The sequence below is a fragment of the Anarhichas minor genome, unplaced genomic scaffold, assembly GCF_050575085.1.
Source record: "Anarhichas minor isolate MPS153535 unplaced genomic scaffold, ASM5057508v1 ptg000026l, whole genome shotgun sequence".
Lineage (NCBI taxonomy): Eukaryota > Metazoa > Chordata > Actinopteri > Perciformes > Anarhichadidae > Anarhichas > Anarhichas minor.
In genome coordinates, this window is record NW_027466472.1 from 4,453,710 (window position 1) to 4,479,651 (window position 25,942).

At 42.8% G+C, this 25,942-nt stretch overlaps 1 protein-coding gene across 1 annotated transcript in view; it reads left to right on the top strand.

Moving 5' to 3' along the window:
- The window catches only part of gramd1bb (GRAM domain containing 1Bb), a 64,004-nt gene that overhangs the window by 9,985 nt on the left and 28,077 nt on the right, over nt 1–25,942 (top strand). Inside the window, exon 3 of the mRNA XM_076100290.1 lies at nt 466–492. Coding sequence (XP_075956405.1) covers nt 466–492 — 27 coding nt within the window. The remainder of the gene's footprint in view (nt 1–465; nt 493–25,942) is intronic.

The window sequence follows — 25,942 nt, forward strand, 5'->3', positions numbered from 1 at the left end:
GAAAAGTACTTTGGCTATAAATCATTCATTGCTTTATAACCCAACAGCAGTTCTTACAAAAAAAATTTCCAACTATGTCACAAACGGGACCAACAGGAGTGCTTAGGACCCAGTATATCGATCTGAGAACTGGAGTGATGCAATTACTTGATGCGTATAAGGAACTCCTGTCTCCTGATATACCAATAATGAATGCTTCATAGGAAGAGTCACAATAATAAAGATACAACATGTATTAATATCTGCTTAAAATGATCTCCTAATTAATATATTATGCGTTATGAACGAATTTTGCTTAAAAATGGTAAATAAAGTAATTCCCAGTAAAAGAAATAAGTATATATATTATTATTACTATCAATGGCGATATTCGAAGTGGTGATGTGGTGTGAATTAAAGCTGAACTCAGATCAGTGGATTCAGTGCCCCATGACTGAATTCCCTCTCCTCCCCTTTGCTCTGCAGGTCTGACAGTGCAGCGGACAAAATCAGGTAAGTCAGGTCTCTGAATACTCTTCCTTTTCCTTCGGAGCGTGAGCATGCAGCGTCTGCTGTGTGAGCGCTCATCGTGGGGCAGAGATACAGCCCCGCTGTCACCCCATTTGCCCCGGCCCGTCCACCCCGCATGTGACACACAGATTCGCGGCTTTGTCCGCCGACCAAGGTGTCTGAATGCGCTTTACATTCGGAGAGGCCTGCAGTGAATACAGTTGCAAGCCACGGAATGCCATTGTTTGCTTTTATTTGGACAAACAGCACCAGACACAAACAGGGCTTTTGTGAGTTGGGACACCATTGTGGAGCTTTTAGTCTTTTAGCTAGCCGGCCGGTGGCAGGTCAGCACTGTGGACACGCACCGTGGGCACGTCACTGTATCCTTCAGGGTGTGAAGGCTTTGCTGCCTTGGCAAAGAGGTTCAAGGCACAAGCTGAAAAGGTGAGTGACAGGTGATGTTTTTAGTCTTGTGCTGCACCACAGGGGAAATGTTGGAAGAGGATTTTCTAAATAGCTGGTCTTCCATGCTTAATGCGGCGGAGGAGAACTTGAATATGCATTGATTTAGTATCACAGTTCATACTCTGAATTTACAAAACATTTAGGACGTCTTTTCCGGTGCTGGGTTTCAAATAAATGTAATCTAATCTAAATTGTGACAATACAATACCTGTTGTATTTATTTACATCTCCTCCTTTGTGACTGGTACATTATATTGTCAGGTTGTTGTTTTTATATATAGAATAAAGGTTAGTTTGATATCTACATTTAGTAATTCTGGGTTTGCATGTTTTTACAAATGATGTCTGGTGGTATCTCAGCACTGACTATATATTGTGTAAAGTTATATTCATGAGGCCATAACTAGAGAAGCTCTTTGATTTGTGTGTGTGTGTGTGTGTGTGTGTGTGTGTGTGTGTGTGTGTGTGTGTGTGTGTGTGTGTGTGTGTGTGTGTGTGTGTGTGTGTGTGTGTGTGTGTGTGTGTGGTAGAAGTGGCGGGAGAAGTGGTGTTCATTTGGCACATTTTCTGAGCTGAGTGGAAGATGTTATTTTGGTGCATTTGTGTGTGTGTGTGTGCTCTGGTATGTGTGTGTGTATGGTTTGAGTGGTCAGTCATGCGAGATGGGTGACTATCAGGCCGGGCCAGGTTTAAACCACTAGGAGTCTCTGCACTACACACAACACAGTTTGTGTTGGCTGTGTACATCATCTTTCGTGTCAGTAGCCGTGCAACGTAAATGGAAATTGAGGGGAAAGGCAATGTTTAAACTCCAGTTGTTTCAATCTCTTGTTGAAATGACTTTTGCAGATGGACTGAAAACCAGCTTTCATACAACAGCTATATCCTAATGTTGTGATATGTGGCAGAAAGTCAGCAAGTCAGCAATTAGATGAAGTGACGTTTCTTTTTGTAGAATTGAGTGTTAGGGTACAAATCTTGCAATATTGTTAGTCCCCGTCCACTCATTTGTGTTACTTCTCATGGCTGTTTGACCTTCACCACGCAGAATGACGTTTGACTGGAGTTTGACACTCTGTTTTCACATTCATCTGCTGAAGAGAGTCATTCGCGTCTAATCTGAGTATAAAACGTGTATCTAAAAGTATGATTTTGTGACGTTACAACGTGTTTGGAAGCAAATCACTGGCCAGTTTGTAACTTCTACAAGTGTGAAAATGTGAAAGGTCTTCAGTGTTACACTGAGAATGGTCTAATCAGCAAACTAGGAGACGTCTTGTGTCTAACTGTTAAACTATTAAAATAATATCTGCATATTCATAGATTATGGATGATGGATTTTTCAATGGTAGAAAACACATATCCGACACAAATTAATATTCAGAGCAGTTTTTTAAGAATGCTAATGCCCACGTATATTGCTGACTTTCACCTTTACAAACGGTGGAAGTTATTCCCTGCACTGTTCACACTGATGCAACTGCAAGCTAAATATTCTGTAGAGTATTTCTACCTCCAGTTCTCCTCATAGCAAAACAAAGAGCCTTCATATGATGTATGAGTTAGACCAACCTGGTGTGATCAAATTGGAAAAGGGTGTTTTTTAAGCTACAAACTAAATGATATGGCTGAACTTTGATGAAACGCATCAATGCTGGTGATGATATTGACCTTTTTATTTTTTTTACAAAAATGTTAATTTCATGGTTGAAAACACCGTCTACTGTTTTAAGTCAGTCCTAATCTTGCAAGGCCAATTCTGAGACAGAGGTTACTGGGACTAATCTACATCATGAAATAAAAGCATACTTTCATTCAGAATCGAGCCGGGAGGAGAGCAGACGGCAGATCTGGAGGCCGACATATTTGGGTACGCGCTGGCTGAATTTGAGTTGGCGGGGGTGTGGGGTGTGATTCTTGTCTAATTTGTGGTCTGATTAACAGTAAATGACATGGAACTGCTTCTTTTTTGAGTGAGAGGACTCCACTGAGCTCTTTCCGATGAATTAAGCAGCATGAACACCCGTCAGCCTCATACAGTCGCCCAATAGTGAGCACCTCATCTTCCATATTATAGAAAATTGTTTAATTAGCTGTTATGATAGCCTTGCAGATGAACTGTAGCTGTAGTGCGACCTTTCAGCCAATTCCATTTAAGATGTATGCATCCCATATGAATTTTATAATTTTGATAATACATGAAACCCCACTGCAGGTATTTCTTAAGTGGTCATGAGTCACACAAACTGCAAGAGATCGATAGTTAGTTTGTTATGAAGCTAACTTTAAATAATGCATGCTAAAAAGCCCTTTGGCTGGACAAAGTGGAAGTGCATTTGGAAACTCTGCAGTTTGGATGTTTAAAAGAAGAGTTGGAGTCAGTTGTTGTCGGTGTGTCTGCAAGGCAGACAGAAGCTCTGATGTATTCTATTGCTGATAAAATAAGTGGCTGCTAAGTCAAATAATGTGACAGTAGCTGATCTTGTCTTTATGACTGGTATCGAGCTGCTGCTGAGATTCTCCTCAACAGTCCCGCGTTTTACTTGATGCCTTTTCTGCCTTCGTTCCGATGTCCGCGTTGCTCTTCCGCCGTCTCAATTGCCGGATTATCGATCATCGTCTGTGGTTTGAGACATTTGCTTTCAGTGATGGGGGTCAGCATAATCTGATCTTCCTCTTTACTTCGTCCATGAGCCTCAGAAATGCACGGATCCAACATATTGAGAAAATGATACTCACAAATAGACGGGGTGGAACAGGTTTTTCGTTCCAGATGACTTTCAAAAAAGGAAACGATAAATCCGTACAGTCTAGCATAATTCACCCAAGCCTAGATAACATATTTAATCATCATCCAGGTCAGAAACTTCACTAAAATCGTAGTATACTTCATGCAATGGTGTATTTATTTTTCTTTACTTCTGTTGTCGGTTCGGTGCTAATCTCTTCATCGAATATTCTTCATTCATTTCTCTTTATTGGCCTGACGTGGATACATCTGCAGCATTGTTGTTTTCTGTCGAATCTTATTCTAGATTTTTATTAATTTTTTTGAGATATCTGATTCCTCTTGGCAATCCTCCCTAATGATGGCCGTAGTTTCACACCTATCAAGCATCAGCTGCGCACAAGATAGATCCAAATGGTTATTATGATGCTGACAATGATGCAAGTGTGTGTTTTTTTGCTGAATTTGGGTCATGGGCTCTGCGGGGTAGTTATTTCTGCAAGATACTATGTATTCATGACGTAGTTGCGATCCCTTCTCCATATTCATGTGTGCGTTTGTGCGCGTGCAGCCACCGCATCACTGATTGTGCTCCTCAGAAAAGACGCCGTCGCGGCGCAGTGGTCGAGGACGGCGAGTGCATGCGTGCAGCTTGTAGCGCAGATGGAGGAGGAGGAGAGACCGAGAAAGCGAGGGGGAGCAAAGCAGGGGAGGGAGGCTGATAAAGCAGGGAGGAGGAGGAGGAAAGGAGGTGAAGGACCACCCTTATCGAGCATAGCCGCTCGCACGGAGCCTACCAAAGGGACCTTCCCACACACACACCATGGCCCGCCGGCCAATCAGAGAGCTCGCATCCCTGACCCATCCTCCCTCGTATAACTGCTCATCCATGGCTCAGCGAAGCAGATGTGAGGGGATGCGGTAGGATGCGAGGATGCGAACCACCTGGTCGGAAAATTGAAAGTCACTGTGTTTTTGATATACAGGGGGGGGAAAAGACGGCGGTTTGATAACAGCTGTGAGGAATTGAGGGCAAGGAGGAGAACACTGGTTTCGATATGTTGGTGTCAGGGTAGCGGCGTTCAGTCAGTCTGGACATCCTGCGGCTTCTGAACAGGCGTTCTAGTTTAACAAGTGTTGTCTCTATCACCTCTGTTTGCAACTTTCAGTTTCTGAGCCGGTGACATTACTTTTCCTCTGATTGATTTTGGATGCGCCGCATAAGAAAGGAGGACAAGGGGGATTTTATGAGGCTTGGCGAAGATGACAAGGCATGCCGGACAAATGACAAATGACAATCTGACAAGGAAACAGAGGGACAGAGGTTGAAGAGAGGCCATGAGAGCCAGGAGAGAGGCCAGGATGGTGTCTGCCTGTTCACCATGCACAAACATAAGGTCAGGTCTGATTTCTGTTACCTTTCTTTAGCCGTGGCACTTTCTTTTTCCCTCGTCTTGAGTTTCAGCACTAGCATTAGCGGACATGCATAACGGATGAGATGCATTAAATCTATGTGAAATGAATGTGTTACAATAACAATGTCAAGAATTACATTTGTATACAACAGATCAAATATAAGATGGATTCCAAAGATTTAAATACAGCCAAGTATTAAACGTTGAACTGACATATCTTTACATCTAAAATCTAATTTGCACAGTTATAAGAAACCCTGGTTTATTTTCACCTGTACTACTATACGTACTATATAATCCAGAGTTGGCTCTCTGACACTCGTTCTGTGATTATCTACTGAATTAAGTGCTAATGTAGTTTCCACTGCCCAAATCACATGACTTGAACAACCCTGCTATTGTTCTGCAGCTGTACCCTTTTCTGTTTGACCTTTGCTGCCAAAATGCACCCGCTTTCTCTCCGTCCACAGCAGACTTTTGAATACCAAGTACATTATTCTGACTTGTCTAAGAAATTCAACAAGCCTTTTACGACATAAGAATAATGTAAAGGTGCATGTTTAGCTGTTTTATACATTCAATACATAAAGCTGTGACTCTATGAGTGTTATACATTTATTCTTGTAGGTACGGCAGGTTTTATATTCGTTTCAGACTGGCTCTGCAAATTCAGTGTTAAAATGATTCTCTGTCAGCTTTTCATTTCTTCAGCAATCCCTTCAAATAGGAGAAATGTGTCAAAAAGTATTAATATACAACCTTAACCTGATGAATGCAGGGCGTGGTGGAAGAAATCACCTTATGTCAGTGTTCCCTGCAACACACGCGCACACACGTTTTGAGTAGACAGGATTTTCCGGCTGGCTTCAAGGCCTCCTAAATCTCCGCTGTGATCTCTGCTCCCCAGGTCCATTAGGGGCAATTTGGTTAGATTTACTGTGCCTGTCGATGGGGAGACGGGGCAATCCTAGAGCTGCTTTAGGTTACCACTCTGTGATGAATACTCCTGGCGGGCATTACTGTGTTACACTCGCATAACTATCTCTGTAGCCCTTTTATGAATCACGAATGATAGTCATTAAGGAGCGAGGGGAGTGCTAGTAGCTCAAGCACACTTTGATTCATTATTTCTATTATGAGACTAGAGAAAAAAATTGCTAATTTGCTTTTGAAAAAAAAAAAAAAAGAGATTGCTGGCTTAAGAGTCTGTGTGAGATTCGTTCTATAAAATGGACTCACCTTTTTTAAAATGGTGATTCAAATAGTGGCACGTCATTCATACAGTAAGCCATAATGTGTATCTATTCTTTTCTTTGTTATCAACATTTATCGGTCTATATAAGTACATTTTACATCATTTAAAACCAGAAGAAAATGAACTTAACTCTGGTCCGGTGTCTTGTGCTGATGGTAAGTGAGATGAACGCTTCTGACAACACTGTCCATGTAAGCGCTGAATTAAAACACGCATTGTGTGACAATCTGTGGGCTTTCCTATTTAAAATGCGAGTTTCATTTAAGGTATACAAATTCAACAGTGCATGTTTCTGACAGTGTTGAGGTGATTAAACATTATTTAGAAGTAATCAACTAAATGAAGGGATGCTGCTTTTAGATGCTGAATTGTAGATAAAAACAGAACATATGGTTCTTTGTCTGCGAGACTCTAAAGTTTTGGCATGCGTTGATTAGAACAATTTCAAAAGGGAGTCTTCAAGCCATTCGTTTCCCAAAAAGTCTCCTCTAAAAAACTTCCAATAATATTTTCACGTCTGAATGAAGTCATTATCATATCACAGCCTGTATTTTGGGCCGGCTGTTGACGTCCCTCACTGTAGGTGATTCATTAAGTATCTTGTCTGTTTGTCACTGGCACACCCACTCACTGCTTTTTGTGAAAGGTCTTGTTTTCATGCTCGGTGGACGTCTGCCTCACTGGGGAGTTACGGGAGATATGTCATGCACATATGCCATTTAATGACCCGAACTAAACTAAATTTAGACCCGTCTTTGTCTTTTCGAGACAAATCTGTCCGCTCCCGTCCTCAGTTGGAGCTCAAATTGATACCAATCCATTCGTCATTAAGCCCACTGAATGTACTGTCTTAATTAATGTAGTATTGGTTGCATGGGGAATTTGTGGTCTGTGAGGTAATGAAGCTGGAGTTTAAATCCATTGTACCACTCTAAATAGTAAATCGGGGCACTAACAGTATGTGGGGCAATGATGAGGAGACCATACGGAGTAGGGTAGAGCCAGCCATAATGCACATCCAGCTCCCCCTGTATCAAACTTAAGTGGGCTGTGTGTCTGCATCCAACAGGACTTTACTGCTGACTAATCACAGGGCCTCTGGTGACTCGCGCTGTAATTCACATATGTTCATCAGCAAATCAATCCAGCTGATCACGCTAAATGTATATATCTCTGCCCCAGCAGGCCAACATTTAAGCTAGTTTTTTTTCTGCAAATAGGCACTCTTATCCAGATGCATATCCACAGGGAAGACATTTAGATATGTTGGAGGTGGAGATCAATCTGTCTTGTTACAATGAATAACACAATGCAGAGCTGTAGAGGATTAACACTAAACTCTAAAGACATCAACTGTCAAATTCAATTCTTCGTGGCAGATTGCCTTCCTAAAACATATCCGTCTTTAATGGGAGGTCCTTTTTTTCTGGTTTCATTAATCAGTGGTGTAGTCTGTCTCCTCTGCATTGCCTTCCACCGTAGCAGACATGATTGATTTCCCCTCTAGCTGTTGTACAACAGGGGCCATGGAGTGTTCTAACTTGGGGCTTCTTCTGTTCCTCTGCTTCCTACATTTGTAAGAGAACAGGCACTCACAGCCAACATTTTCAACATCCACTGTGCGTTTATGTTGCGTCTATCAAGCAGCAACACAGCATTTGGCTAACAATGTTAATGCTTAGGTGTTTGATCTCAAAGGGAAGTTCCTCAGTTAATACATTTCCTCTCATTGAGAAGATGTTAAACTTCATTACCTCACTGACGGGCATAAGATCTGTGGTTGTTGTTGCACAGCCAAAGGAAACTTCTCAATGGGTGCTGGGAAGCTCGGTCAGGGGTGAAGGAGTGGGAAGAAATTGCTTTGACTGGAGAGGCAAATGTATTATCAGGTGCCACGGCAGAAATGAATTGATTGAATAGATGGAGGAGTGGTTGAGGGCCTCTGATCACAGTGATTCATGGTACATGTGGGCGCTCTGTATTGAGTCACAGCAGCGACAGCACTCTGCCAGCCCAATAACACATTGCTTTACTTTTATACAAGCGCGCACAAAGACACACAAAATGCACACTCATGTACTTTTCTGTGAAACGTCAGCCGGAAAGAATTATTGTTTGCTTTGAATCGTCTGGATTGCAATAAGACTAAAAGTAAATGTCAGAGCATATTTACGACCACGCTCGGGGCTCGCCATTTGAACTCGAGCGCTCACCAAATAAGCGTACCGAGGTGACTGAAGGTGTGGTTTCTGGTCCTCTTGAAAGTAAAGTGTGTTTTGTTTTCTTACCAGGAAACGCAAAATAAAAGATTCCTTACCTTTTTCGTGAAGACCAGAGACAATTTTCTGTTTATTTAGTCGAGGGACTTCTGGAAACTGTAGCAGACGTCAGACATCAATATCAGTGAATTTTAGATGATTGCGCCAACTGCCATCAGGACAATCACGTCATGAAAAAGAAAAGATATTCTACCAAAACCTCTCATTCACTCTTCTCTACCCTCACTGATAGGCCAAGCAAAAGAAGTGGAAGAAACTGATATGGAAACCCCAAAGGTAGGATATCACTCACCAAGCAAAAGACACTCCACACATGAGCATTGACATTGAATGGCCGCTTCAAAGATATTGAATGTGTGTTCTATATCTGTATATTCTCCCCCTTTTTTTTTAATTAACCTATGTTCTTAGTCTTCAAGTCATGTGATTATCTCGTCGTAGGATGTCACACTCGCATATACCAAAAGAGGGAGCTGTTTCATTGTGGCATACTTTATATAAATCCCATAATTGCGTCTACTTCCTCTCCGCTTCTTCTGGTGCTCAGATTTCACAGTGTGTGAGATCCAGGAACAAAACTGCTGTAGCAACATTTACTGAAACATTGTCAGCGTTGTCCTCTGCAGGAGCACCGCAGGGGTTAGAGGTTGGCACACTGTAGTCATTTTGTTTCCAATATGGCCTGGTTGTGGCCAAAATATGACTACTCACTGAGTTGCTGCACTGTAGAGAAACTGTAAAACTCTCTACTGTGATGTGAGGTGGAAAAAGTCATCAATGAATGGGCACTCCACAGATTTCACAGGATTAGATCGCTAGTTAAGAGGAGTTCTACTGAGCCTGTGAAAACAGTCATGTATTGTCTTCTGTTGCTCTGGAGGAGCTTCGTCATGTCTGAGAAAATAACCCTGATGATGTCGTGATGATCGGCCCATAGATGACACATTTATTACGTAAAAGCCTGTGTTACAAACTGGATTTTGGGAATTTGAAAGACGTGCACGTCCTCCACTACCTAGTTGCATTATGGGAAATAAAAGATGTTTTTGAAGCTTGGCACATACTTGGGACGAAAAGTCTGATTATCTTGGCCTCTACTGAATCGATTTTGAACATTCACATATCTAGTGAGTCCTCCAAATTATTGAAACTATAATATTATGTTGCTGGAGTACCTCTTTAAACATTGAATTGGATAATATTATTTTGTTGTCTGTTTTATGAGAACTGTTGTTTATTACTTAAACATACACTTTAAAAATTATTTTCTCAATATCAAATATGTCTGTAGAAACATCGCATTTTATATTTCAGTGTTTTAGGAGTGTTAGGAGCGTGCTTCTGTTTTCAAAGTACAGATGAGTGACATAGTGTATGGCATTTCATTTACAGTTCTTCCATTTTGAGACATCATTGAGTTACTTGTGTTAATTTGTGTATTAATAATGTGCAAGTACTACCACAAAACAAATGTAGTATCATATCATGGAACTGGCTGAAAGGTGTGTCTGCATTTTTTTTTTAACTTCAACTTTGTTTTGGCTAGACAGTAAGAGGGCACTGTGAGTGGGTGTAAAACACGACTAAAGGTTTGGTGTGTGGCTGGAATTGGTGCAGTTGATAAAGACACATGCTAACGTTTGGACATGTTTCATATTAACTTGTGCTTTCCTCTGACAGACATGACTTGTTGGTTTGAGAATGGATAGATGGCGGCACTTCCTACAAGGAATCCATAAAATCCATAAATCTTTTTCAGTTTCTTACTCCAAGGCACGTTAGTGTGGTGGTGGTGGATTCTGAGAAGTGTCCAGTTCAGAGGTTTATGCATCCTTTTAAATCTCAGTGACAGAAAATCAATCAATCAGTCGCACTGCATTTTAGTCACTGGCCATGCTACTTTATGACTATATTTAGTATGACTGCTAAAGATCTGTTCCAAAGTTGTGCATTTGTGTCCTGTTAGTGCCAGGTTGGTAAATATGATACACTTGAATAATATCTTTTGGATTTAGGGGTTATGTAAGACAGACCTTTGCTGTTATCTTAGAGAACAATTTCCCTCTCTGCAATATTTGACGTTGTTGATGTTATCCAGGGTTTCAGGTTTCCATCCACAGCGAAGGCTTGATGCAGAAAAAGCAGTGGGTCTTGATTGTGATTCATGGCATTAGCTTTGCAGATTCATTCCCTGCAGAGTTGAGGTGTTTTGAAAAGGCTGAGGCCTTGCTGGGTGATTGTTGCTTTGTCACCATGAGTGACATTTGTGAAGCTCGAAATAGCTCAAGTGCCGTCCTTGAAGGCCATTTGGCATAGCAGTGGTAAGCAAATGTAAAGTCAGTGTTTTCTGTGTGTGCGCGCCTCCGTGTGGCTTAGCATCGTGTTTTGCCTGTCTGTATTTCTGACTGAAAACATCAGGCAAGGTCCACATGTGGCCCTGAAGCAGCAGGCTGGACCGCTCCCGGTTAAAACGATGACAGGGTTGTCTCTGTGGCAACAGCCCTGAATGACTATAGATGGAAGGGTTGTCTGGGAGGGGTCAGTCAATATCTCTCCACCCCAATCCCTTCTCCCATCACGACTCTAGGCAGAGTCCTTTAATATATATATTAAAGGACTAAACTCAAACGTGAGTGCATGTCAGTGTCAAAAAAGTCGGACTAGTACAGAATGAACATGGACTTAATTTAGACCGTGTCATCCATGCAGCTGCTGTGTTTTTAATCAACTTGCCTGTTTAAATAAAGGTTAAACAAAGGTTTCTCTGAGGACAGAGCACTGGGACACAGATGGGGTTATTCTTTCACCCGCGGCGGTTTGTGTTTGAGTTTTACGAACAGTGAACAGCCCCTCAGCGACGGCACGTCTGACCACGTTGGCTTCCGCACCACAGTATCTTCTTGCTCACTGATTATGAGGTCATGTGGAGCTATTTCATAAGTGTGTGACGACTGAGCTGCCGTTGGGTAGTTATGTAATTACGAACAATGAGGAATGGGTGTCGATGATGAAATGAGAGACAAATAAAACACAGGAGTATCCTAAAGGTCCTCCAATTTAGTAATAAGAATGTTTGTGCCAATTTCTTTATAGATTCTTTTCTTAAATTGTACAAAAATATGACTAAAAAGACCTAATGCATTTTAAATATTTACGGTTAAAGAGCTTCGCCTAAGTGACTCTGACATTTCTGTCCCTAGACAAGAGTGTCAGCAGTGCAGTGACACAGTAGCAGCTAAAATGTACCCTCCACTACTGAATGTGGACTAGATCTGGGGAGATCAGCAGAACCCGATCTCTCTGTGTCGTGGCATCGTCTTTCTGAACAGAGCGACTGTGTATTTGAGGAGCTCAGGGTTATGGATGTGATGAGTCATTGATGTACTGCATAATAGCTACAGTTCAGGCTGAAGAAATATACAAAGACTTTTTGTGTCTTTTTGCTGGTTGCCAACAGAGATATACTGGACTGATCAATCTATTAATGTTGCTCAACTTCTGATGAACCTTAATTTGTCATTTGCGCACTGATAACACAAACACAGTGACTGGGTTCTTGTTAGTGTAGAATCTTTTTCATAATGATATGGGACATTTAAACAGTCAAATAAACATTTTGGACCTGTCCCTTTTAATTATGTTGCCGTAACAGTTTTATTTAAAAAACCACGGCCTATTTTCATCCTGCTTGCTGCAGCAGAAACAGGAAATGGAAGGCTTTTTTTAAATGAGTGCTTTAATGTCAGCATGTGCCGTGCTTTGTTCTTTTATTCATGGGGCACGTGACAGCCTCGCAGAAGGCCATCTGTATTTCACTTTATCACTTTTTGGGTTGACCTGATATTAAACATGATATCTATCATTCGCGGTGTTGCTCTTTTTTGTTGTTGTTTGCAATCGAAAGTATACCGTCATTCATCCTCACTGCCATCGTTCCGTCGTTCACCCTCCCTCCCTGGGCTTTTATGTTTTAGTCAATGTCGGCTGTCTGCAAAGTGTCTGTTCTGTCCTCAGTGGGATGTCTGCTGCTGCTGCTGTGTTTTCTGCATCATATTAAATTTACTCGGGCTTCCTACTGAGCCGCTTTCTGTTGTGCATTCCTGTCCCATGTTTGCATCTGTTTAACCTTATTCTCGTCTGTTGCCTGTGACTCTGTTGATCAGTTACTACTACGCCGTCTGTCTTTAATCCACACCTCCTTCTCATTCACATCAAAAACACATGTAGGCTGATTTCACTTCTTCCTTTACGTATTCGATTAAATGATAGATCTCTGTCTCATTCGATTTCTTTTTTGCTGAAGTATTTATAGTCGCACATGTGTGCATACTGTATATGCCTGTGTTTGCATGCCGTGAATGCATTTCTGCTCTCTGTCTCCACACTGTGGCCTCGAGCACTCAGATTGACCGACGTGTTCAGTTCAACAATAAACAAACAGCTGATCAGATAGTAGAGATCAATCTATGGCAACATGAGTAGGAAAGCGGTACAAGCGTAATCCATAGTGTGTTACAGGGAAAAGGAACGCCCACCAGGCAAATGGAGAGTCAAACTCACCCCGCCATCCAATCCCACAAAGCAGTGTAGAGGGATTAATCCAGATTATCTGCCAATGCTATTCTTAGAGTTAAATTAAAACGTCTCTGGGCCAGATTAGGGTTCAAGGAATGTTAAAAAAGAAGCTAATGTTGTAATCCCACGACAGCTGTTTTGCTGACTAATAGTTAACTATCTGTTAAGGTGTAATTCAGTCAATGAAATATGTGTTGGAACCTCTATTCTTCGCATTTCTTTTAGAGACCTTCCTATAAAGGGCACATTATACATGTATTCAGGGAAGTTGAGTGTAAATGAATTTACTTTTACATGAAAGTAAATCAATTCCTGTTTTTGCCTGATACCAGTGGGGACACCTTTTTTTATTATTTGATCATGACAGGTGTTTTACTTTAGCAGAACTCAGCTGTTCTCTGGTCAGCAGGGGGCGTCAGTGAGAGGAACACGTCTCCGATTCTCTAGAGGAGCTGTCCATTCAGCACCACTCTGTAGCCGCTTCTCCTCAGCAGGCTGGACAGTGCGCTAACCAAGAGTCAAACTACAATCACACACGGCAAGAAAGAAGACACAAAATAAAGTAGGACAGGCTTTAAAGGCCCCAAAAACACTCGAATGGAACCAAAAGTATGGCCTGATGTCTAAAATCCATCTTTCAATAGTCAGGCATGGTATTATTTGCGTTATGCTGACATTCTCTTCCTAATGGGTTGAAATTAAATTGACTAAGCCTCTGTGTGTTAAAGCTGAGGTAAACAACCTCCTGTTGCATTATTGGACATAACAGGCTAACGTCTACTCTAATGAAAAACACATCTATTTATCAATAATAATTTTTATATGATACAGCCACAGCACAACACGCTCATGTTGTGTAATAGTATTTTTTTTGGAGATGCGGAAGTAATGAAATGTCACAATGACCCTTCTGGCTGCTTTGAAGCATTCTCTTTATAAAATAACAGGGATGGATATTAACAATGCATGCTCCTCGGTGCATCAGCCACATTAGTAGAGGAAGCTGGGTCGAGATGAACTGCTCGTCCATTACATAAACTCTCAGCAGTCCGGGGGGGGGGGGGGGGGGGGGCAGGTGACTTCATACTGCCCGAACTCTGCGTCTGTCCTGGATGTTTCCAGGAATCATGGCTGACAATGTGACTAGCATTACTAAGGTGCACCATGACTACGGGTATTGTTTCTGGGTCTCTGTGAGGTTAGCAAGCCATGACAAGGTGGGCACCAGATGTGTGAGAGGACTTTCTGTCCTCCTGCTTGACTGAAGCTCGGGCTACATCACTCACTTGACCTGGGAGGGGATTAGAGCTCTCATATCTTTGCCCATTTTCCTCTCCTCACTTTTCTCTCCCTGCAGTCTTGCCTTTACATTTGCAATGGGGAGAAACGATGCTGGCAAATATTACACAGAGAGAGCGCGTCATCCTGACTGCTCTTGCCTGTTCCATGGTGCAGAATGAAAGACTCCCTCGCTGATCCTCTTCCCTCTGAGAGTTTTCATAATAAAAGTAATCATGATATGGTCTGAGGTGCTTGTTAATAAAAGTCAGCAATTAATAGCTAGTTATAGAATGTCTCTACAGCCCGAGATACACATGTGCAAATATGCAAAAAGAAAAACAAGGTGCAGAGATGTTGTATTGTATTAACTTTTGAATAGTGGACCAATGCCAACTAAGACTCACATTCACAAAGTTATAATTAAAAAAAACATGTTTTATAACTTGCTTGTTTCCATGATTCTGTGCTATTTAATGCTGTTGTTTCAAATCCCATTGAAAAGGGGCCCATACCAATTACCTTGCCATCAGTGTCTGTTCCAAAATGTCCCTAATATATAATTTTGGGGCTCTGATGTTCTCAGAAGACATGCTTAGCAGCCTTCTCAGTCTGTCGTATGCTGTGCTGCTCGACAAGGAGTTTTTGATTTGTTATAACTTGGAAAAATGACAACAGTAGAACAGGTGTTACTTTCCCTGGCATGCTATAGATCAGAAGTTTCTCTTGTAATACACAATTGAACTCTACACATCACCAAAGTTAAGTGTCGACTCAGAGCTGTTTACTGATCTCTGAAGCACGTCCTGAACCTGGCGCGGGACCCACGGTCTGTGATGGGAACGCGTGTCCTCCCAGACCAAGAGCCCCAACTGCATCATCTGCCTGCCGTTAACTTTTTTTTTTTTAGTTGCTTGCCTCCAAGTCATTGATGCACTCGCTCTCTCCTGGCATCATCGACATCTGAAAAAAATAGCAGGTTGAATGAATGAAGCTCAGTGACTCTGCAGGCAAAGCTCAATAACAATAATAACCACTTTATATTGAGCTATACTTAAACACATTACTACGTGCTTTACTCCTCACAAAACTAATAATATCGAATCATTAATGTGTGTGTGTGTGTGTGTGTGTGTGTGTGTGTGTGTGTGTGTGTGTGTGTGTGTGTGTGTGTGTGTGTGTGTGTGTGTGTGTGTGTGTGTGTGTGTGTGTGTGTGTGTGTGTGTGTGTGTGTGTGTGTGTCTTTCTCTTTTTCTCTTTCTATTTCTATTTCTGGTTGACCCAGAATGTCAGTTCTGATGGTGGAGGGTGGTTTGCATCAACCACAGTCTTAGCCATCCTTAATGAGGTGTAATTTGTAATGTGCAGGGCTTTAAAAGGATTAAACGGGAAGAATGTGCTGCCTCCTGACCCAGTGCCTGTGGTCATTTCCTTTTGATGACAGCTTCTATTAAAGTGAACGCTCGGTTGCTCTCTGACCCCTGTGGCCTGAGGCGGTCAAGGGAAGAGAGGCTGAGTCTGTGATTCTGGAGAAGGGAAGTGTTATTTAAACTCGCAACCCAAACAAACACGGTTCTCCTGTCGATGCTCCTTCGGAAGCCTTTGTAGAATTCGATTCCATGTGTGGCTGCGTTAATATGTTAACACGCTCCAGATTGAGAAACCCTATGTTGAATTACCGATTCAATAACCACCTGTCGTAGGATCGCTCAGTCGTTAGTTAAGCCAGATAACGAAAAGATGTTGAACTTGCTTTTTTGCTGAGAGTAAAGATGCTGAGCTTATCTCCGCATGAGGAACAGCAGCTGAACTTTTGTTTAATATAAATTCAGGAGATAAACGTTTAGTTATCTTTCCTCTGTCAAGTTTATAACTACAGTTAGTTTTGCTGCTTAAACGCCCCACGATAGTTGCTGTCGTCACATTACTTTTTTGTATATATAACTGACAAGCTGTCCGTTCTCACACAGCACTTAATGCATTCGACAATGATAAGAGTTGCAGAGTCACCACTCAAAATGAAAAGTAACTAGTTAAACAAAGTTGGACTTTGTCAACTGACATGACAACTTCCACCAGCAGATGTTATCAGCTGTGGCTTGCATATGCTAATTCTAAAGCTAGACGTCCCACGAGTAGGTTGAAAACTCTTTGATATGAAGCTAAAAATTGAGGCTGAAGGCAAAAAGTTAGGAAAACATCACGCTATGTAAGTCAGGTTTGGCTAGATGTGCTGGAGTGTAAACTTCCACGAAGCAAAGAGACAGAGTTGCTATTGTTTACTCTTAATTCTGACAAGGTAATATTTCGGTTCCCACAGGGTAGATCGGGTATTTTACATAACCTGTAACTCCAGTAAATAACATAGTCAGCTTGGCATTAATGCAAGGGTACTACCGTCTGTAAACTAGTTAGCTGGGCAGGCTAACGTTTGCGGCTCACATTCAAACGGATAAGCACACAGATTAATCCCTTCCCAACACGTTTGCTCTTGTGTTCTGAGTTTTGGAAAGCATGAAATTAAAGACACCACACTTCTAACTATTGACATACAGAGCATCGCTGTTAATCCAGAGCTTGACGGGCGCTGCGGTGTCAGTCAATGGAACGAATGAAGACGATTTACAAAAGGCCCCGGTTGGATTTAAACTCCGGTTATTGCAGTAATAAAACATTCAGTAGTCAACTAAGCAAGCTGAGTCACCATGATCTCCATCTGATCCATCATGTACGCAGAGCACGTACACGGCTATAAACACGGGGAGTACCCCGGTACTCTCAATGCATTAAGAGATGAACAGGGTTAGCTGCTGACACTGATCAGGGCTGGAGTCCAATACAAGAGGAAAGAATTGCAGCAGGTCCCCCCCCACACTTAATACCCTTCTCATACATAGCATGGAGAGTGGAGGTGGGGGTGGTGGTCATTGCCCAGGGGATGTTATGGCCAGAGGCTACTATCCTGCATGCTCGAGTCCTCCACACTGGGCCAAGGAGGCTTATATTGGAGAGAAACGGAGAAAGGGAGCCATCTAGGGAAGAGAAGGGAGAGAACAGGAGGGACGGAGGGGGAGGGTAGAGAGCCTGCGCCTGCTCACTATCAGCACAGCAAGTGCAGCTTTCATCCGCAGCGGAGACCGAGGGAGAGGCAGAGAGAGTTTGAGCGAGCGGATGCTGTGAGAGGGGGGACAGAGGCAGAGCATGATAGAAAAGACACAGAGTTAGAAAGGAAGCGCGACCGGCCATGTTGGCATTCATCTGCAGTCGCTAGCCCATCTGCTTCTGCTGCGTGCTGCGGTTGTGCATTGAATACTGCGGAGCAGGTCACCTCCTTCTCTTTTGGGAAAAAACTGAAGAACCTCAGGGAGGTGTGAATTTCTGGCACAAGTGCTCAGCACTGCGGCACCTCGGCACAAGCGACGGAATGTAGCAGAAAGGTGGGCAAAGCCGAGGATCGTCTTTCCAGACTTTGGTGCCCGACCGTCCATCCGTCTCTGCAGCCACTGCTCCCTTCGTGCCCTCCGTGCATCTCTGTGCTCTGTGTATGGGAGGTGAGGCTTTGGCAGGCTGTCAGTCAGCATGCGGCGGTGTGAACGGGCAGCCCAGTGCCCACAACACGCTATGGACGTCAGACACTCCTCGCTGTACTAATGAAAGGCTTCAAGCTCGCCTGGTAAGGCTGAACAGAGAGCGGAGGTTTTCTCTTTGTGTGTGCGATTGTGTATTTGAAATGTAATCCGTTTTTTTTCTTTTCTGTATAGCAGCTGTACACAGCTGTCGTGTACCCGGCCAGGTGCTGGATGTCTGTGACTATTTTCTGGTATTATGTGGCTGTATCGTCATATGTCACCCTTAAGACAACGTACTCTGTTGACGAGGCCGGATGCACTGTCAAATATCTGTGCTTTTTAAAGATGGCACATGTATAATTAGCATTAATAGATATAATCACGTTTGTGTGTCCGGTGCATTTCTACATGGCTATGTAAATCTACAGGAAATGTATCAGTAAGTAATGAGGGCTAGGTTAGGACCCCACTAAGCTGTGACCAGAGTGTGTGTATCCAGTGCAGCTAGTGTGTGTTTTTTTTCTTCTTCTTTTCCCCCCCGCCCCGCTGTGGCGACCCTGCTCTGCTCCCCTCTGGCGGGCTCAGTGTGAGCAGAGCAGCTGAGGAGAGGCACTCACGTGGCTGCCTGGAAAAGAGCAGGCACATGCTCCCTCTGTCTTCCCCCGCTCCTCACTCTCGCTGTCCTCCTCGCTTGTTTCCCCCCCGTTCCCCTCGGTGTCTCACAGGGACAAACGGATCCACATCCAGGTGGCCCTGCTCTGGCTTTTTTCTTTTCAACCTGTTTCACCACAGTGTGTGCACTTTGTCCGTCGTCCCTCCTTCTATCCTCTCCTCCCCCTGTGTTTGTTTATGCTCCTCCTCCTCTTGCCTGATATTTTTAGAGGCGAATTACAGAGCACTGCAGGAGAGAGAAAAAAACAGAGGGGGAGCAGTTTCGGCAACGTGCGTCCCGCTTCCTTCCTTCTCACTTTCATGAGGATCTCTTCTTTTCCCTATAGGACCTCTTTTTTTCACTCTCTCTATATATATCTGTGTCCTTCTATCATTTGCAACCCTCTCTCCTCTCTGCTTTTCTATACCACTCAAATCTATTACTTGACTCTCCAGTCGTTTTTTTTTTTTACTTCAGACTGTGTCGACTGTAGCTTTGAACATTTCCTCTGAGGGCTTCATGAGATTAATTAGACAGAGTGCATACTGTATGTGTCTTCCTGTTTGGCACATACACACAGGTTACTTTACCACTGAACAGCCATCTGTTAGCATCCCATAGTCTCTTATACACAGAGATGAAACTGTCTGGCTAGCTAGCTGGGTATAGTTTGCATGCCATGTTGTCATGTTATATAACGGCGCATACCTATGTAGTTTTACTGTATCCGATAGGATGCATCCCAAGTAAATGTCATAATATGGTTTTTACCTTTTAATCAAGAATGTGTCTGTAAAAGGTTTATTTCAAAAATGACGCTTTATTTCAGCTGTGTTTCAGTCCACCTTGAAGGGGGAAAAAGTCGATGAAGGAAGAAGTGATGGGTATCGGTTCCCCTCGTAAATTCATCAAAGGGAGGATCCAGCTGAAATCTCACTCTGGTTATTTGTGATTTTTTTTGGAGCTGCGTTCTGTTCTCCCAGAGACAATCTGCTTCTTCGGCAAAACGGTGTGACCTAGAGGTCATCCCATCACTCAATACCTCAATCAGTTCATTTGTTGTCCTTTGTTATAAACCAGTAGCTGCCACCTGATAAAGCAGCTTATTTATCTACACGGGATGCAGTGATTTATCCGCGCTGGTTTGGCGCTCTCCAGGTACTCGAGTGAACTAGACAATGATTCTTGTTCACTCTCAGTAGGTTTTTATTAGTGCAAAAGTATTTGTTCCGTTTTATCTCGTGACTGGCTGCTGGCAAATGAGACGCCTAAAGATTAGGATGAAGCTCTGATTATTGTGTCATGCTTTGCCGTTATATTTATTGGGTTTTTGAGGCATATTACTCAGATTTGATCTTAACATGTACTGAAATTGCATGAAATGAAAGCCAAGATAGAATAGTTGAGATGATGATTGTGATCTGATGGAAACGACGGGAGTGTAAAAGAAATATTGGTCATAGTGATAAGAAAGATTCTCGTGATGTACTGAAAGTTGATGTCAGGGGAAGCGAGTGTCAACGAGTTTTTGTTTGTTTTGTCACAGTGCATGCTGTGATTGAGAGCCGGGGGGGGGGGGGTATTTTTGCAGCATTACTTGTCAGAAGACCAGGCAGAGATAAGAAGAGAGAGAGAGAGAGAGAGAGACCATGTGTGTGCGTACGTGCGAGTGCAAGATTGCTCAGGATTTGGCAGTGGCCCCGATGTGGGGATGTTTGCTCTCGATACGACATTTGGTGTGACTTAAATCTGCACGCAAAACATCTGCACACAGATGTGCACACGCAGCCAACAGCAGCAGCTGTAGCAACAGCGAGGCACAGACAGCAAGCTTGAGCTGGAGCTTACTCTCTGCACGTGGCACCACGGACAAGCCTGTTGATGCTGCCTGACAGTCGGACAGACCGAGTGCCGACTCGCATACGTAAATGCCCGTGTGTATCTTTACACCCGAGTCGTCTGGTCAATTGCTCAGCTCCTTGAACGTATTGATCTTTGCCAATCGGGGCCAGGCGACTGTGGTGTTTTCTCTGCTTAATGTCATGGTCGGAGCTCTGTGGAGTAGCCTTCTGTCTGCCGTTTCTGCTTTTACGTCCCTTTGAGACTGCAGCTTTTTAGCTCATGCATGCTGTCATGCAGACAAACGGAACATCAAAGACTTTTGGAAACTTGCAACATCCACCAACATATGCACGGATGCTTCAGATCCTCACATAACGCACATGCACGCCAAACCCCCAGGCGTGTACCATCCAGTGCCGAGCCACTCATGGTCTCTCTGGGCTATTTTAAAACTGACTTGAAAATTGTAGCTCCCAGGCCTCTGCACCAAGAAGCATCATTTCAATATGTGAAGTATTAGAGAGGGAGAGGTTCTACTGCGTTAACTGTAGGTGAGCTGCTGGTCGATCAGCTGCTCCTCCAGATTTAAAACGGTAATCAAAAGTCACGATTAAAACTATTTCAACTTGCTCGGAAAACATGAATGTCCACAGCTAAGAGTTTGTTTAAGAATGTACTGGGAGGCTTGGAACCAACAGCAGCCTTACAGATAAAGCACTGCACCATCAGACTGGCCCACAACGGACTTCCGAGTTCACAGCAGGGGCCCTGCAGTGAAGAGAAACCGCAGAATTGTTTCCCTTCTGGCCACAGCATATTAACACTCCCTCTCTCTACCCCTGTCCCCTTTTCCCCTTTTTATATATATATACTGCATCCTTCCCACAAGCCATTTGTCTTCGCTGATTATGCTCTATTCCCCGGCACACTCTTCTGCCTGCTCCCAATACAACCGGCTTTTTTTTTTTTTCTATCTTTGGGCTGTGAGGGCATATGATGGATGATACATTGATTGGTTTGCAATGATTGATAAAGTCGCTGGAGAAAATTTTGCTTTGCTTGCATAGCGCTTAATGAGAAAGGATTTGTGTCTAAAGTGGTATTTTGTGTTGGCATTAATAAGGACTAAGGAGGCTGGTTGCATTCATCTTAATATTATGACGGGTGCATTTGCTTCCAGGTTACTTTTAAAGTATCAGTCATTCCGTCCATGACACATGACAGTCATGAGTAGCCCTCCCTGATGTATGTCTGATGAAAAGGATTCATGTTTGCGTTCCATACAATGGTTTCTCAAATATAGCTTGTCCAAAAAACAAAAAAAGTTCATTTTCAATTAAGCTTTTTAAAAGCACGACCAGAACCTGCTTCCCTCCCTCCTGTCTTATAAACTGGCATGTGTTTATCTGTACATAGAAGTAATTGTTTTAATCTAATATATTAGTTATTTGGTGAGTTAACACTTGAGGAATCCAAACTTAACCTTATGCACCTGCAGGCTCCCTGTGTTTCATGATGCCCGCACAGACAGCTACATGTGATCGGTGACATCATAAGAGCTGGGAATGAACTTCTCCCCTTTAGTGCCGAACAAATAACTGCTGATGAGAAATTAAATCAATTTATGCCATTTCTTAAATAGGGCTGCAACTAACAATTATTCTCATTATCGATTAATCTGCAGATGCTTTCCTTTATCATTTGATTAATCAACAATGTTTTTGTCTGCATGACGTTAGGAAATAGTGAAAATGGCCAGTATATGTAAAAGATATTTGTATAGTAGACGTAAAACTAAGTGTTATGTAATACACACCTGCTGGACAGGAAATTGAAATGATGTGAAAGAAAAGGTTGAATTCCTTCACACTGTCAACACTGCGTTTATTAGTGACACAAAGGGATAATAGATGCACAAATGAAGCCCATACAGAGACTTAAAGATAACACTTTTGATCAAACAGAAATAGTTACTGTAGATCTCACACACAGACACAAGGAAAGATGTGGAAGTGATGCTTAGAACTTGACAGCATCAAAGCGTCCTATGTGGCCAATATTCTGGTAGAGACTAGAAATATCAGAGATGACAGAAAGTTACAGAGAGTTTCTCATTCATTTATGCATTTTAGGTAAGTATACAAAACCAGCTTCAATTTAGATGTTTAGGAACTACAGGGCTTTGTTAAGATGCTAAACCGCTTGAAATTCACTGTAGAATATAGTACAGGATAGGTTGCCTCTAATAAACGCTGTGATGATGGTGATGGTGGGAATTCAATCTGTTCTTTCCCCAACATATATCTATCTAACTAAAGTGGAAGGAGAGTCTATTTATATGTTTGCGGTTCAGGAACTGCAGCGACTAGTGTGAAGTTGTTTGGATGAGCGTTTCTCGAGATGATATTCCGGAGGCCGAACAATGGGCTCGTTCCGAACAGGCGCGTGCGTTTTCAACGTACACTGCACTATTTAGAAAGAAAACCAAAAGCATTTATGTCCAGAAACTTTTCTTCATGCAAAAAAATGTAATTATATTCGGGTATACACCTCTGCACTTCACCTTGTTACCATCACACACACACACACCCTCACCTTCTCTCTGCCTACCGCTCTTTGTCCCCCCGGCCTGCTTTTTTCCGCCTCTGTATCCCCTGCGGATGGCAGCGGCTGCGTCCATCCCACTGGGACGACGTGGCCCACGGGGGCTTAATCCGGTTGCCAGTTCCCTATCCCCTCTTGCCCCTCTCTGACATCTCCACTGAGTCCTTGAATTACCTCACAGGGCCGAGTGGTGCCGTTTGAATTTAAATCGGTGATGTTTAATTATAGCTGCTTTTAAAACAGGTTCTTGGACCCAGAGGTACAGTAGGTCACGGCTTCAATGAGAACCCAAAAATTGTTAGAGGCCTATGTTAGGTTGCCACACATTGAGGATAATTAGGCAGCTTAATTAAGCCTGGACTAAATGCTTAAATCATGCTCGTGGGATTGGATTTAAATAGTTTTTAGGAAAGCTAACGACACAGTGGTTTCACTCCGTATTTGATTGTTTTTGTACGATACTGACACACGGCTATCAACACAAAAAGTTTGTGTCCGGATCTTTCAAACTATCTTCCCGAGCGAAATAGAGATATCGTCTGTCAGGGAGCCACCGCTGGCTCCTTTCACTCCGGACATGTTCACAGCAAAGTGCCCTTAAACTCCGGGGCTTTGTAGATAACTAATGGCGTGTGTTAATGCTTTATGCTGCAGCATCATCACCCCGTTACACACACAAACACACAAACACACAAACACAAACCCTCCTGCAGCTCTCTTGTTGTCCCTCTAGTTGGGAACACTTCAAGTAGCGGTGCACATGAATGGCTTGACGGGCTGCCATGGCAACTGCACGGCCGAGACACAGTCGGTCTTGACGGACATTTCCGACCCAGCCAGGCGTCGCCACATTTTATGTTGCCGTGACAACTCGGTAAACAACACGCCTTTCCTCTCAGAAAGATGGAGAAATTAGTTGGAGTGTTTAACATTTGGTGGGGGTGTGTTCGGCTTACATTTACACCAGAATGAATTGGGGGGGGGGGGGGGGGGATTGACACTGCTCAAGCCTGTCAAGTCTGTCAGTCATGAGTGAATCAACAGCAAAGGGCCCACGGCCGTTCATTACGTACCATTTCTCTGAGTGCGTGTGGTCAATTTGACCATCTGCGTGTCCCCTGGGCGCAACAACAAAGAGAGCAGAGGTCCCTCTAAGTAGGTCAGTTGTTGGTGCGAGGCCGGGCGGGCTTATCTGAGCACACAGTGGTCCGGCTCAGTGGACCAGCTCCCTTTGTTCCACAGCACGGCTCCGCTCGGCGCTCCCACAGAGGCCGCCAGCATTGCTGCAGCCCCGGGGGTCAAGTCTTTCCAGCAGCACGGCTCAGGGCTCCGTTTGCTTCTTAATAGAGATCCAGAGGTGACTGTTGTCATCTTTATGTATGAACGTGTGAATGGGTCACCTTAACATTACCTCCCTTATTTTGTTAGTGATACAGTTTGTGTGATAGTTAACATGTAAATAGTACTGTAGCTGTCGTCTTTTAATAAGAAGTGCACATGGAGACACCAGTTAGTTAGCAGTGAGTGTGTAATGCACTGAAACACTTGTTGGACACCCAGTTGCAGCCATGTGGATAAAGCCTTTCACTGTGTGGGTCACCATTCTCTTTTTTTGCAAGAGCTGATTGACTTGTGGGGATGTTTGAAATCAGGCCTCATCCAACTTCCTTATAGGTTTTGGATTACTGAATCAACAAAAAAAATACTGATCAATTACATTATATACATATACTAACACATTATGTATAAAAGTATACATGTTAATATAATATAATGTTCCCAATGATACTTGGCTTTCTTAACGTTATAATCTATATTTTTCACAGCAGACATGTTGCCTACTTATATTAAAGCATGGCATAAAAAAACAAACCAGGGTGCAAAGTTGTTATGCTTGGCTGAGGAGGAAAAGTTGATCTATCGATAAAAACAAAGTGCAACAAAGTGCAATGGAAAGAAACGTGTAAACTACAAACCATGATATACATGAAGCATGTGACGTATGTGTCACTCAAACTTCCACTGGAGAGATAAAAAATAGTGGTTAAGTGTGGAGCGCATGAGGAGACTGTAACCTTCCACCAGTTGATACATGATGAAACAAACATGAAACGCACTTTAACTTGCACATTTTCTGGAAAAGTGGTTCAACGTTGCGCTACATTTGGATGGAAACCTGATTTGTTTGGGAGTGAGCCAGCAGGCACAAAACCAGAACCCTGAAACTCAAGCAGCTAAATGGAATGCAGCCATCGTTGATTTTATTATTTACACATGTGCTCTTCCTTCTGTGTCACTACAAAATGTCTTCGGTGCAAAAAGGCCAAGTTAAAGGTTTTGTTGTTATGCACCAACGTTATGACTAAAACTGCTGTGGAATAAAATATCAGGTTTGGATAATTCACTGGGTTTGAACAGACTCCTACAATACAATAATACAATAATCAGTTTAATATGTAACTGCAATGAAATTCACTTACAAATAGTTTTTCAAGTAGGTTCATTGGAAGTATAAAATAGATGGTACTGATGCACAGTGGATAATTCATATTGTCTTTTATGTATCTCTATTTATCGGACCACACCAAACAACTGAAGCACAGAATATGTAATTTAATATTTGGAACGGGGTTCTCCTTGTAATTATTTATTGGATATTAACAAGATACAACAAGCTTTGCAATATTTGAACCCATTTCTTGACACCCTGGAACATTTTCAATGTACTGCCACATTGAAAATATCGTTAAGTACGTCACACTCGCATGTCTTCAACACTAAGAACGTT